The sequence below is a fragment of the Podarcis melisellensis genome (assembly GCF_964234715.1).
Source record: "Podarcis melisellensis genome assembly, chromosome: 16".
Classification (NCBI taxonomy): domain Eukaryota; kingdom Metazoa; phylum Chordata; class Lepidosauria; order Squamata; family Lacertidae; genus Podarcis; species Podarcis melisellensis.
Window position 1 is genome coordinate 30,786,525 of NC_138533.1, and position 15,877 is coordinate 30,802,401.

The 15,877-nt window shown below is 43.1% G+C and overlaps 1 protein-coding gene across 2 annotated transcripts in view; it reads left to right on the forward strand.

Moving 5' to 3' along the window:
• Positions 1-5,412: 5,412 nt before the first annotated feature.
• The window catches only part of TANGO2 (transport and golgi organization 2 homolog), a gene marked incomplete at its 5' end in the record, with an annotated part of 85,052 nt that continues 74,587 nt past the window's right edge, over positions 5,413-15,877 (forward strand). The window contains one exon of one of the 2 annotated variants that reach the window (XM_081893439.1): positions 5,413-5,504. In XM_081893439.1, the coding sequence (XP_081749565.1) occupies positions 5,413-5,504 (92 nt within the window). The remainder of the gene's footprint in view (positions 5,505-15,877) is intronic. The other variant, XM_081893441.1, reaches the window with a different exon arrangement.

Genomic DNA, 15,877 nt, shown 5'->3' on the forward strand with positions numbered 1-15,877 from the left:
TAACACAAATCATGCGGCAACAGTAAACTGAGTTGTTTTTCTAAAGTTGCAAATGCCAGCAAGGCTTTTGCCTCTGCTAACAGCACTGCTTCAAGAACCCATTTGTGTTCTTTGTGGGCTGTGGACTTTTGACCTCCTGCAGTGAAACACCGGGCATATTTTTTTCAACAGCAAAACAAAACCTGACATGATCCCATTCCTACAGAGTTATCACCTATATACCAATGCTACCCTTCCTTTCCCAATTGTGACGGCTTATAGCTTTTAGCAATAAAGATTCCATTCATTCATACCCCTCCTTTTGGACCAACTCGCCATGTTTAAAATCAAGTAATGGAGTCCACATAGTCATCTGGATAAAATAAGGCTTTGATGGCTGAGATGGGTTGTAAACTCATCTCCCTGTTTCCTGCACTAAACTCCAATGCCTTAAAAGTTTGTGAAGAACCAGATCAAAACTTTGATGGATCTGTTGTGAACTGTGTTTTTTGGCCAATACATTTTTCAATAGCTAAATGCACATACATTAGCACACACTCATGGAGATAGACACACTCCACACCCTTGGTTATCAATAAAAATACATTCACTTGCCCTCAACATTGATAATAAAAGCTCCCATGATGTTCATTGTGTGTCAGTTGGACAAATTGATGCTAAGAAGATACCTGTGTTATTATAATTTTGGCAAGTGCTTGAATTTTCACCTGACATCACTAGAAAGAAGGCCTTGTATACATAATGTGCCAGGCAAAAACTTTCCTCTAAAACCAGACCTTTGATGTTGTAACTATTAGTGGCCTATTAGTGGGACGTTTTTGATGTATTTATTTTTCCTCTTCGTTTTAATGTATCTATGTGGGGGTTTTGTCTGTTTATTTGGTTGTTTGTAAATCACTTTGGGTTGCCCTGGGCAAGATAAAACTACCAACAAATCCAAATAACAACAACAACACAACATAACAATTGTGTATGTGTTTGTGCACATCCTATAAACAGTATATTATTTTAAATTCATTCTAGCAGCACAATAATCCAGTCCTTACAAGTAGAACCTGCAACAAAAAGTTGCAGTGCAGAGTCCATTGTTCCACCTTGGTGTGCCTTCTCCAGGATACTCCAGTCCAGTCTGTCAGTATATTGTGGCTGCTAAGCATCTTCAGTCCTCATCGGGCTGTTTTTGGAAAGATTCCACCCTCCACATATGATTCCCACCATAAACATTTTCTGTAAACATTGCAAATTTCAGGGTCCCAAGTAAACATGCACAGGTTAGATGGCTGCACTCCTATGTATTCTCTTACCAGAGAGTAATCTCCTTGAATACAACTAGGCTTACTTTCCAAGTAAGAACATGAATCAGATTATGTTGCATACCATCTTGTTTTTTCCTTTTTTGTGATTAAAGGCGCAGTCGCCTCCTCATAACAAAAATTGTGATGACAGGTGCAAAACATGAATTATTATTTTTTTTTAAGCAAATTGCTCCCACCACTCACTGGCATTTATCACCAAGGCTGCCTCAGTAATGCAAATCTGAATATTCCAAGAGACTACCTTAAGCTATCTCAGAACAATTCTACACCACCTTTAATCCAAATCCACCTGCAGTAAACAACCTCATTTTGCTGGGCTCTTGAGTGATAGCTTATGACATGTTTCGCTATACTCTAATCAACCATTCAAAAGCATTTTCTGAGGCACTGCTTCCCAATGTAATCTCTTCTGCTTAACATCAAAATTATCTGCTGGTCTCAATATAGTAAGTTACAGAGTCATCCCTGAGAAACGATGAGTGTTCTCTGCCTCAAAGTACTGCACATACATTAAATAATCAATTGTAGCTCCGTGTGCACTAATAGATACTGCAGCTTGACTTGATCAGAGCTGTTGCACCTTGGAAACCAATTTCACACTGAAATGCTGCCTGTGTGTTTATTCCGGCTACTGTTTTGCAATTGGTGCGTGATGTGTACAACAGAGGCCATCATAACAATATAATTCTTCCAACCACAGTAACAAAACAGCCTTAAAATCCAGAGCAGGTAAATTGTTCTGCAGTCACAATTAGAATGTATTATGCAAAGGAGAACTCCAGCAGGTTTGGATTTTCCCACTCAATCTGTATAATATTTGCATGAGCTTAATAGACTAATTTAATCTTGCTAGCCAAACTGTCAGCCCATTAAGGAGGGGGAACCCATAGCTGGTGAATAGTTTATTTTCTTTAAAAAATAATAATACTGGCTTTAGATACACTATAACATTTCCCAGTTTTGTTCCCAAAATGGCACTGATTTGAACAAGAGGGAGGTATCCACAGAATCAGAGGAAATATTTGCAAAAGTCCAAAAAACCCACCTTTATTTAAAAAATCCACGATAGGGAGGTCCTTGCATCAAAGACTGTTGGATAGAAGCTCCCAGAGGAAACCCTTAGACCACCAGGGCCTGTAGAGCCAGAACCCAGACTCTCTCAAGTGCCTTCCTCCGAGGAACAAGATGCTTCCCCCCACAAATCACCAGTCCCATGGGCACAAGGAACACTCCAGGAGGGAGGCTATAAAATGGAAGGCATCGAGTGGGGCAGGAAGCACATCGAAAGAGAGGTTATGAAACAGAAGTGGAGTGGAGCCTGAAAACCTTTGTGGAGAAAGTTGCTCACTTGGAGCTCTCCGTGGTCCTGCATTTCCTGATGAGCCTTGCCTTTTTCTCCATGGAATATGATGGAAGACTTAGTCTTAGTCTTGATAATTTTATTTAATGGGAGCTATAGTTCCACATGGTTGGATAGGGTTTTCGAGGTTACCAGCATGAGTTTGACCAAACTGCGGGAGGCAGTGGAGGACAGAGGTGCCTGGCGTTCTCTGGTCCATGGGGTCACGAAGAGTCGGACACGACTAAACGACTAAACAACAACAACAACAACATAGTTCCACAACATCTGGAGAACCACAGGTTGTGGCATGACCACTGAATGCAGAAGCAAACCAGACACAGAATCTGATGCAGCAGTGAAGGAGGCTGATCAAGTTCAAGGCTTTGAACTGATTGTGACTGAAGCTGTCAGACAAGAACCTCCCAGTCTGCCAGGACCAGAGCCTGGACCCTCATGGGTGCCTTATACTGAGCTTGAGGAACCACTGCGTTCATCAGTCCTGCATTTAAGCTAATGAAGTGGTCCTTTAAGATTTTGATGGCCTCTACAAGTGGGTGGAGCCTGAGGAGATAGGAGATGTAGGGTTAGACCACATTTGCACAAACCATTTAAATCATTATGATACCACTTTAAACAGGCATGGCTGCCCCCAAATAATTTTGTAAGCTGTGGTTTGTCAAGGGTGCTGAGAGAGACACCCCACCTCATTACCCTCAGAGAGTTACAATCCTCAGAGTGGTTTAACAGTCAGTTCTTCTTATGAGGAAACTGTAGCTCTGTGAGAGGAATAGGGTCTCCTAAGGACTCTCAGCACATTTAACAAACTACAGCTCCTAGAATACATTGAAGGAAGCCATGAACATTTAAAGTGGTGCTTTACGAGTATGGTGTGAATACTGTATAGCAAAAAAAGACCTCAGTATGCTCCCAACTTTATGTGAACAAGTTGTTCACTTGGAGCTATCCATGGTCTGCAACCTTTGACTCACCGCTTTCTTTGTGAGATCTGGCCTCAATAGGACTGCCGTACATCCAGATTTCCACAGACATTATTGGGATTTCAAAGGTGGAATTGACGTACAGGGAGAAACTTCCGAAAGGTGGCACTTTGTCCTGGATCTTACGCAAGTCAGTCAGGGGGAAAAAACCTCAACAATTTTCAGGATGTCCCGGTTTTTACTTTTTGAAATATGGCAATCCTAGCCTCATATCTGTAAAGCATTTAGATTTTTTGGGGGGAGGGGGGAGATGACGACTTTATGAGACTTAAAAAATATGTGTGTAATACCCAGAAGGTAAGTCCCACTGTATTCAGTGGGACTTACCCCCAGAAAATTGTTTATGGGCCTTAATTTTCATTGTCTCAGCATCCACAACTGGTGAATGGTAATAGCATGCATGAATTTATTGAAATGCAATTTCACACAAGTGGGTCACAATAGCACCTCCCCCCCTCTCAAACTATAATGTATTGGGTTTAAAAAAGAGAGAGAGAAACCTAAACTGCCCACTATGCCAAACTGAAAACCATGAAGCTCACTGGGTTAGTCACCATCTCTCAGCCCTAACTTACTTCACAAGGTTGTTAAGCGAATAATATAGAGAAGGGAGGAGCTTTGTGCACCACCCTGAGCCTTGGGAGGAAAGGTATGATATAAAAAGCAAAAATAAAATATGCACACAACTTAAGTTTGCATCCAGCATGTAACAGAATTTTGGTGCATTCAATCTTAGACACCTAATTATGTTGTGTGTCTTCTCCTCCCTCCTATTCTCTTCTGTATTCCATTGTCTTCAACCCTCTGTATAACTCTCTACCAATCCGATTGTAAAGATAAAGGTAAAGGGAACCCTGACCGTTGAGTCCAGTCATGGACGACTCTGGGGTTGCGGCACTCATCTCACTTTATTGGCTGAGGGAGCCGGCATACAGCTTCCGGGTCATGTGGCCAGCATGACTAAGCCACTTCTGGCGAACCAGAGCAGTGCATGGAAACACCGTTTACCTTCCCACCAGAGCAGTACCTATTTATCTATTTGCTCTCTGACGTGCTTTCAAACTGCTAGGTTGGCAGAAGCAGGGACCGAGCAACGGGAGCTCACTCTGTTGCGGGGATTCAAACCGTTGACCTTCTGGTCGGCAAGTGCTTTTTTCCCCTTAAAAAAATGTTTAGGGTAACTCTCATTTTGACTCAAGAAAATCACCATTTTATAGTTCAGATTGGGAAAAACAAATACAGTAAATGGACAAAAGTACAAAGATTCACAAAATGTTTAGGGGTATGTGTACCCCTGAGTCCCCCCAGAAAAAAGTACCGGTACTGCTTTTATCTATTTCTATTAAACTTATGACTTATTTCCCTCTTATATTTGCACAATATTTTTTTCAAAAACGCTATTTTCTGTGCATGCAAAATCAAAAACTTTATATATACCGTATATATTTTCTCCCCCACGCCCAAAAAAAGACATTTACAGAAAGAATAATAAATAAATAAATAAAATTTATTTGAAAGGGAGAGGGAACAGCCAGGGAAAACATTCTCTACCTAAAGCCGGTTACCACCCAAAGGAAAAAGCCACGCCTCTTCTACAAGCCTGAGAGGCTTCCAGCTGCTCTTGGCGACGCCAGCCAATCAGCGAGGAGCAAAAAAAAAAGGAAGGAGGAGGCGGGGTCGAGGGAGGGGCCGGCGCGAGGTGCGTTCAAACGTGGCCAATGAGCGGACGCCGGGCGTGGTCAGACCCGAGAGGCGAATGAGCGCGGCCGTTGTTGCGAGGTGGGCTGTGTTCCCGGAAGCGGGTCGAAGGGAGCTCGGCGGTTCTTGCGCGCTTAGCCTTCTGAGGGGGTAAGTGGAAGAGGAGAGGCGGCTGAGGGCGGTTTGGCGCCGGGAGGGGAACCGGGCGGCTGAGGGCGGGCCCCCGGCACGAGGACCCGGCTGTGGGCGAGGAAAGAAGCGGCTCTTCCGCGGCTCTTGCCTCTGTTCAATTCCCGATTCCAATGCTGGGAAGCGGCTGTTGACGTTTGGATGGGGCGCGGCTTCCCTTCCCCGCGGAGGGATGGAGGGCTCTTGACTTAGGGCTGCCTCGGAGTGTTGGCGGCACTCGGAGCAGACCTGTTGGAATGAATGGGCGTGACAAACGTGGGTCCATTCATTCATAATAATAATAATAATAATAAAGGTAAAGGGACCTCTGACTCTTAGGTCCAGTCATGGACGACTCTGGGGTTGCGGTGCTCATCTCGCTTTATTGGCCAAGGGAGCCAGCGTACAGCTTCTGGGTCATAATAATAATAATTTATATCCCCCCCTCCCCAGCCGAAGGCAGGCTCAGAGCAGCTAACAACAGTAAAATGGTAAAACATTCTAAAATCATTTCATTATAAAATTAATTCCAATCAAATTAATGGCAACCGTTTGGGCTAGAAGTTCTGTGAGGATTGCCAAAGGAGGGAGTCAGGCTAATAATAATAAATTTATTATAATAAAATCATGTGGCCAGCATGACTAAGCTGCTTCTGGCAAACCAGAGCAGCACACAGAAACACCGTTTACCTTCCCGCCGGAGCGGTACCTATTTATCTACTTGCACTTTGACGTGCTTTTAACTGCTAGGTTGGCAGGAGCAGGGACTGAGCAACGGGAGGTCACCCCGTCGCAGGGATTCGAACCGCTGACTTTCTGACCAGCAAGTCCTAGGCTCTGTGGTTTAACCCACAGCGCCACCCACGTCCCTTTACAAACTTGGGTACATTCATTCATAATAATAATAATTTATTATTTATACCCCGCCCATCTGGCTGGGCTTCCCCAGCCACTTTGGATGGCTTCCAACAAAATATTAAAATGCAGTAATGCATCAAACATTAAAAGATTCCCTAAACAGGGCTGCCTTCAAATGTCTTCTAAAAGTCTGGTAGTTGTTGTTCTCTTCGACATCTGGTGGGAGGGCGTTCCACAGGGTGAGTGACACCACTGAGAAGGCCCTCTGCCTAGTTCCCTGTAACTTGGCTTCTCGCAGTGAGGGAACCGCCAGAAGACCCTCGGCGCTGGACCTCAGCATCCAGGTGGAACGATGGGGATGGAGACGCTCCTTCAGATATAGATTCATAGGATTGGAAGGGGCACCAAGGGTCTTCTAGTCCAACCCCCTGAAATGCAGGATATATTCGGCTAAAGCAGTGGTTCCTAACCTTGGCTGAGGGTGGGGAGTGACTGCCTCCTCACCTTGGCTAAGCTCATGCTCCAGTTAACTCCTGTTTGTGTACCTTCTGCAGACCCTCAGCCCAGTCTCCCTATCTAAGCTGTGAGGCTCTTTCCTTTTGCTGTAGATCAGTGGTTCCCAACCTTTTTTTTGCCCACGTAAAGGTAAAGGGACCCCTGACCATTAGGTCCAGTCGTGGCTGACTCTGGGGGTTGCGGCGCTCATCTCGTTTTATTGGCCGAGGGAGCCGGCATACAGCTTCCGGGTCATGTGGCCAGCATGACTAAGCTGCTTACCTTCCCGCCAGAGCAGTACCTATTTACTTCACTTTGATGTGCTTTTGAACTGCTAGGTTGGCAGGAGCAGGGACCGAGCAACGGGAGCTCACCCCGTCGCGGGGAATCGAACTGCCAATCTTCTGATCGGCAAGCCCTAGGCTCTGTGGTTTAACTCACAGCGCCACCCGTGTTCCTTTGCCCCCCTAAGCATCTCTAAAATCCTGGTGCACCCTCCCCCCACGTGACATATAATTCTTATTATTCGGAAAGTGAACTCCGTGGAGGAAGCCTAAAAGGCCATTAACTGTTAATGATTCATTCTTGAATTGCCTCCCTTAAAAATCGAATTGCTCCCCCTGTGGGGCGTGTGTCTCACGTTGGGAACCATGGGGCTAAAGCATCCAATGACAGATGGCCATCCAACCTCTGCTTTAAAACCTCCAAGGAAGGAGAGTCCACCACCTCCTGAGGGAGTCCGTTCCACTGTTGAACAGCTCTTAACATCAGAAGGTTTCCCCGTATGTTTAGTCGGAATCTCCGTTCTTGTAACTTGGTTCAAGTCCTGCCCTTCGGAGCAGGAGAAAACTTGCTTGCTCCATTCCAATGGGACCAATTCTTGAATATCATCACTATTTATGAGTTGCCCTCTTGCACTCCAGTGCCTCAAAGCGACTTAGGGAGCAAAATGAAATGAATGGTCACAACTAAATTGGAATTGTAGGATTGTAGATTTGGATGGGACCGCTAAGGTCATTTAGTCCAACCTCCTACAATGCAGGAAACTATAGCCCAACGTGGGGTTTATACCCACAACCCTGAGATCAAGTATTTCATGCTTTACCAACTGAGCTTATCCAGTTGTTAGGTCCATTTATTCCAATGAGACCACCTCTCTGAGAATTATTATTTTTGTTTCACTTTTGCATTCAAGTGCCTCAAAGCAACTTACACAGTAAAGCAAAATAGCAAGGATGTTACACTTTGTTGAATAGTGTACAACAATGCATAGTCCTCAGTGAGGTGTTGGACTTCACAGATTACAGATGGAGGCTCATCTGAGGGAGTCTTGTTCAGCATCAAACAAATGTAACAGATCCCCCTGTCTGTTGAAAAGTAACCTTTTTGGGGAAATACTTGTGGACTTTCTCTCTCATGCGTTCTTCTCCCCCCACCCTTGTGTGTATTGACTTGCTTCAATTTGTATTTTCTCTGTATTGGAAAAAAAGAGTCGTAAATTGTTTTATTGATTTGAAGCACTTTTGACCCTTCTGATTAGCCAAAAAGGTGGCCAGAGCAGCTTATGAAAACCTGTAGTAAGATACTTCTTACCCTTACAATTGAAAAGACATGGCAAACAAGAAATATGGGTTGGGGAAGGAAGCAGAAAAAAATACAAACTACAGTTCTGAAAACAACCATTGGAAACACAGGTGTTTATTCCCAGGAGTTCTGCTTGAGGTATGGAAAAACGTCGTGGTGTTTTTCTACTTTGGGGATAGAAAGTCACATGACTTGGAAGATCCAGGGTCAATCGTTGCTTAGTACGGAAATTCACTTTAATTTTGGCCCAATCACCGTCTTTTAGCCCAAACCACCTCTCAGGGTTATAGTGAGGATAAAACTGAAGGGCCACACACCACATATGTAACTTTCATTTCCTGGGAGGAAAGGGGGAACTTTAGTTGTAACAAATTGATACAAGTTTAGCAATCCTTGCTAATGATAACCCTCTTGACGTCTGCTGGGAACTTCATGTGTGCTGCCTTGAATTCCATAGGGAACGATGTGATAGTGATGTTGCATAAATATTTTTGTTTAGTTCTTGACCTCATTTTGAAGCAGTACACCTTAGGCTTTCTTTATTAGTGTGGGCCATTATGTAGAACAGGCATCCACAAACTTGGCCCTCCAGCAGTTTTGGGACTACAACTCCCATCATCTCTAGCTAACAGGAACAGTGGTCAGGGATGATGGGAATTGTAGCCCTAAAACAGCTGGAGGGCTGAGTTTGGGATGCCTGATGCAGAAGAACTGTCCTTGTATTTTGTGGTTTATTTATTTATTTAAAAAATGAAAAATGCAAGAGGGAGGGAGTTGTCACTTTATTTCAGTCCAAGACCCTCACAGGGCAAATAGCAGCCTTGGGAGTAATTTTGATCAGCAAAACAGCACAACAATAGTGCTGCCATTGTGGACAAATTGAGACCCCTCTATGGAGACCCCTTTCAATTTATTCTTTTAAAATGTAACCATGGATCTCCATCATAACATACGGTTGGCCCTAAGGAAAGTCTATGCTTAAATTTGCACAACTGAGTGGATTCCATAGTCGGCTTGTGCAGGAGATCAGGCAAGTACCTTTGAACAATGATAACTCCACACATTTTCTTTTAAGACTGTCACGAGTGTAATCAACTTTTGAATTTAGCAGCACCTTTAGCAGCTATTTGGTCAGTAGCAATCAGGTAATAGTGTTTGTCTTCAAAGTCCTTGAAACTGTCCACCTGCTGATTCTGCATACCAAATAAGAGCAGAAGAGGAGATTAGGATTCCCACTCCACCCCCAACACAACTGCAGCTGCAAACCTTTCTTTAATTCTTTACTGGGCCTGCATCTTTACGCAGAAGCCTGGCATGAGAAAATAAAGTTGGCAGAGAAGTTGTTCCTTGCTTTGAGGTAAAGTAATGGGGAAAGCTTAATCACAACCCTTATACTCTCTGCTAGACAATCCTGTCTATTCACCTTTGAGTTCAATGGGGCTTACCTTATACCTTGGTATCAGATAAACATCTACTATTTCCATGTTGAGCTGCACATTAAATGCACAGGAGGGTTGGTTTAGAAAAGCAAGAAAGGAATGGCAATCCTTTTTATTCTTTTACATTGGGCGAAATGACTTTTCAGAGTGCATAGTAGCATTGTGTGTTTATTTTTCTGCAACTGTGAGGTTCAGAAACGTAAGTTCTGAAAATGAAGCTGTGTTACACACCAAAACCCCAAACTATCCCCAGCGCTTTACAGTTCTATAATGAGTGAGCTTTTCATGATATGCGTGGGAACTCTGTGGATGGAAGCTCTGTACTCAGGACTACCTGTCAGCAAAGGACTGATTTGTTTGTATGTTATACCTTTTTATGTTGCCTTTTAAAAAATATGAGAGTTTGGTATTCAAGTGTATCAGAACCCAGGTTTCTAGCGTGGCATCTCCCTCAAAAGTCTGTGCTAGAAAACAGTGCTCAGTTTATTGCTCTGATACACTATCACACATTTTTAAAATGCCTTAGGCCCGAGGTGGAGAACTGTAGCCCTCCAGATGTTGCTAGATTCCAACTCCCATCAGCCCCAGCCAGCATTGCAAATGGTCAGGGATAGGAGCTGTAATCCAACTTTTTGAGGGCCACAGGTTGCACACATGTTCCTTGAGCAAATCTGTGTTGCCTGCATTCTCCCCTATTTCAGAATATTGTAGTGGAATAGGTTATGATACCATGCCTGTTCCAAAGCCAGTGATTGATAGAGTGCTGTCTTTCCTGCTGCTCTTGCCAAAATCAGCAGCCCTTTAGGAAATAATTGATTGAAGGTGTTGTGTTTTAGTACTGCAAACCAAACCAGTGGAGATTCTGCACTCTTAAGAACAGGCTTGTGTTTTCCTTGGTGACTTCTGTTCTAAAATGTTTTCCTTTTGCTAAATATGTGTAGAACTATGTATAATGTTGTTAGCACGTGGCCATTTCACCCTGCAGAAGGCAACTGAAAGCTGTTAAGTACAATACTCAACAGTACTCCCGAGGAAAGCATTAAGGTGAATGCAAAATGGTCAGTGTTGACTATATTCAGAAATAAGCTTTTAAATGTTAATTTACTAAATGCAAAATGGCTTTATTTCATTGTAAGCAAATGATGGTAATTGAAAATCATTGAACAATTCTCTTTTCTGATATTGGAGTAATCTGGTTTTGTGAGTAGTAGAAGGGAAATCAGATGAATTTTACAGAGATACCAGCTTAATTGATATAACAGCCAGTTAGCATCCTTGAGCAGGATGCCCCTAGCAGTGGTTAGACTAATCCTACCTTGACTGGATTTGTAATATGCTCTGTTATGGGTGCAGCCTCTGAGAAGTCTCTGGAAACTGTAGTTGGTCCAGAATGTGGCAGCTAGGTTCATGGTGGAAGCATACTTACAGCCATGGGAGGCCATGGTGTCTCTCCCACAACCATAATTTCCAGCTTTCGTTAAAAGAACATTGCATTTCTACCATTTGTAAAACCTGAGATATGAGGCCAAATGTACAGACACTACTCCTTTTTTTGTAAGAAATTGACCTGTTACCTCCTCTCAGCACCTGCCCCAAAACATTCCTGTGGATTCCCATGCTTGCAGGAGTGTTCGTTACCATTTAGTTTCCAGGCACAGTTCAAGATGTTTGTGGTCATGTTTAAAGATAGATAGATAGATTCTTTATTGTCATTACACAAGTGCAACATTGCACAAGTGCAACGAAATTGGATGCCATCCCTTAAAAAACAACAAAAGCCCCAAATTGCTTAAGTCCTCCCTATCTAAAGGACCACTAGCTCTTGTATCATAGTGCCAGTCCCCTATGATCTGATGAAGATTCTCTTCTAACAGTTATTCAGGCAAAAGTGTGTTGGGATATGTGAGAGAGTCTTCATTCAAAAACCTTGCAGCTTCTTCCTTGGCATATCTGCCTGGACCCCCTCCTCCCTTTTCACTGATAAGTTAAGAAATTTCTCTTCTAAACCTGGTTAGGGTTTTAGCAGCAGAACCCGCTGTTTTACAGGACAATCATAGCATCATAGAATTGTAGAGTTGGATGGGACCCAACTCCTGCAATGCAGGAATATGCAGCTGTCTCATACGGGGATTAAACCTGCAACCTTGGCATTATGCTCTAACCAGCTGAGTTACCCACTTCTTCCTGTGCATATCTAATTCCTATGCATGTCAACTCAGAATAAGTTAAATCTCATTTACTCCATGGTTGCTTATCCACATAAGTGCATATAGAGTTGCCCCCTTAGTTTGCAATATTAGTTCCTCTCTTACTGTTTTTCATATAAAATATTGTTAATGGGTAGTGTATGCTACTACTCAGAGTAGACCCATTGAAGCTAATAGGTTTCCTTATGAGTAGGACTTAGCTGAGTGCAACTGATTGTGAGCACAGTTTTTAAACACTGGAAGGCAGTATTCTACACTATCTCAAACAACCCTCTCCAAAAATAATAACAGGCAATGTGAAACTAAACAGTTCTACTAGCATGAGCAGTCCTAGCTGGCTGCACAACAGAACTTCCCCTCACTCACCTCTCCCAGAGTTCCCTTAGTATAGAACATGTTTGTGTGAGAGACCACCTTCTCCCTTATTGTTCCTGGTCATGATGGTCATTCAAAGAGGCCCTCCTGGTACGGTTGCACGTTCATGAACTCCACCTGGCAGTTACTCAGAAGAGATCATTTCCCATAATGGTGCCTACACTCTGGAACACACTCCCTGTGGACATTCAACATGAGTCTATCTGTGGTTTCTGACCCATGTTAAAAACATTTCTTTTTAAATAAACCTTTGGGAAATAGCAATATGGCTTGGTATCTCATTTTTGCTGCTTAGCATATATTTGATTATTACTTGTTTTGCTCTATTGATTGTATTTTGACCTTCATTTTTTGTTAAGCGTGTTGCATACCACTTTTTGTTAGCCATTTATAAATAAGTATCTACATATTTTTTATATATTAGGCTACGTGAACATGGGTGCCATAGCTAATAGCCACCAACCAATGTGTATAATTAGTTGTATGTGCCAATGCCTTTTCGTGACTGCTCTAAATCCTCAGGGCATTAGCTCTCTCTGACCTTGATTCTTCAAAGCTCTTTTGAAGTCAGCTTCCATCTGCAGGTTGTAAGTAACCTTTGACTACAGTGAGAGTTAAAGAATAAATGTCTTCAGTCAGCCTTGGGTGCTGCGTGCGACAGCTTTAGAGGTAGCGGTTTTCTGCTGATGTACTTGTGATGATCATTGTCTGACAATACAACTGTACATGCTGTCAGAGCTGGCCTTAAGAGATACTTTGCTTCTGAAGCAAAATAATGACCCATCGAGCCTTTTTGTGACATACGGAAATGGAGACTGGAGGCATGGAAATCTGGAATCTATCATCTAACTATTTTCACACTTACTTTATGGTGAGGTCTGCCCCGGATGCTGGCTGGTTGTGAAAACTGACTAGATATTCCAGCAGCGTCCAGCCTTCTGGTATTCTTGGTAAAGTGTATTCACATAGCTGCTGGTGTCATCCAGTGGAGAGTCTTTACTGTGAGGCTAGTGTTTAACTCTTGCTGCAGCCTCTTTGTATATTCTTGGCCATGTGGAGTATGTGACCCTTAAATGACAATAATATTTTAATTTATTTAAAGTATGTGTGATATGCCTTTCATTGCAATCCATCCCAGGGTGGGTGGGTGGGATGCAATCAGCAATTTAAAAACCCCACAACCAACAATATATAGAATTATACAATAAAATGAGGACAGATAAAGCAAATCAGCCTCTTAACAGTCTGTAGCCCGTGGTTCCCAATTAACTAAGTACTGCAGACCCGCTCTTTTTCAAAAGCCAAGCCATGGACCCCCTACTTTTGAAAATTTTGATACCTCTATGGTAGTTTTTTGTTACATGAATGGTGCCATGGACCTCCAGGGGTCCGCGGAGCACCAATTGGGAGCCACTGGTCTACGGAACACAGCCAACTACATTTTAGCATGCAGTCCAGGGAGTAACACATTATCAACACCTGGCACTGGAAAGCAAAAAGTCAGCTCCCGGTAGATCATAGAGAGGAAGGCATTCCATAATTTGGTTGCCAGCTCAGAGAAATCACTCTCCCATGTCTCAGCATAACAAATCTCACCAGGCCATGTAGCACAAAGAAGGGTATCCACTGATGGTTTTCAGACAGGTAAGCTGATAAAGTATGGGATGCGGGTGGCGCTGTGGATTAAACCACAGAGCCTAGGACTTGCCGATTAGAAGGTCAGCGGTTCGAATCCCTGTGACAGGGTGAGCTCCCATCGCTCAGTCCCTGCTCCTGCCAACCTAGCAGTTTGAAAGCACACCCAAAAGTGCAAGTAGATAAATAGGTACCGTTCCGGCGGGAAGGTAAACGGCGTTTCCGTGCGCTGCTCTGGTTCACCAGAAGCGGCTTAGTCATGCTGGCCACATGACCCGGAAGCTGTACGCCGGCTCCCTCAGCCAATAAAGCAAGATGAGCACCGCAACCCCAGAGTCGGCTACGATTGGACCTAATGGTCAGGGCTCCCTTTACCTTTAAGCTGAAAAAGGGACAGACTATCCTTTAAGTAAATGAGTACCAAGCTGTATTGGACTTCATGTGCCATCACAATCGCCTTAAAGCCAGTGTGCTGTAGTGGTTAAAAGTGTCAGAGTAGGGACCTGGGAGACCAGGCTAATCTACCACACGGGATACGGGTGGCGCTGTGGTCTAAACCACTGAGCCTCTTGCGCTTGCCGATCAGAACCGGCGGTTCAAATCCCTGAGACAGGGTGAGCTCCCCTTTCTCTTTCCCAGCTCCTGCCAATCTAGCAGTTTGAAAGCAGCGCTGTGGTGGGAAGGTAAATGGCGTTTCTGTTCGCCCTGGTTTCCGTCACGGTGTTCCATTGCACCAGAAGCGGTTTAGTGATGCTGGCCACATGACCAGGAAAGCTGTCTGCAGACAAATGTGCCGGCTCCCTCAGCCTGAAAGCAAGATGTGCGCCGCAACCCCATAGTCGCCTTTGACTAGACTCCAGAGGTCCTTTACCTTTTACCACACAGGGTTGTTGTGGAGAAAGAGGTGAGGTATAAATGTAGTATATAAAATTGGTAGTAATGACACATGTCACAGTAATTAAGAAGTAAATGAATAAAGCAGCTTTTGTAATACATGAAAATAGTTTAAAAATGATATCATTGCTATTGCAACCCTATTACAATATCAAATACGATTAAAGGAACATAATTTTAAAAAATGATATTGCAGTGGTATCAAGAGCTAATTATAATATAAAAATGATTGGAAGCTTCTGAAGGGAAGGGACTTTGTTCACTGGTTGTGATCTTATGGCAGTGCTAGAGGATTCTGAAGGCAAATATGTGCTTTTGGAAAGTTAAGTTTCTACCTTAAAAAGTATTCAATATTTTAAATATTAAAATGGACTGTACCGGAAGTAAAAGAATGGATTATGTTTTACATCATTGTAGCACCAAGATTTAACAATACCTGAGGAATTTTCAAATGACTACATTAAGAAAATGGCACATTCAACTACATGATACATCTGTTATAAGTAAACTCACCTGGGCATTGAGTGAAACGGGGTGGATATTGAAAATCATTTTAAAAGTGAATGTATATGCTTTATATGGTATTAGGATTCTAGTAAAAATAAGTGAATCCTCTTACATTGTTGTAGATGTTATATTACTTATTTTGTTGAAGTAGTTTAAATATAGTAGTTCCCAGTGTAATGCATTGTACCACACCAGCCTTCATATAGCACAACCCATCAGAACTATCTTTAATCTCAGTTGAAATATAGGGGAATTTTCAAAGAACAGCACTAGGCTAAGGCATAATCCCTGTTTATTTCAGTGAATTGGACTCAGAACTGTGACAAGGTGTTTCTCAGATAGTATTCAAAATTAGATTATT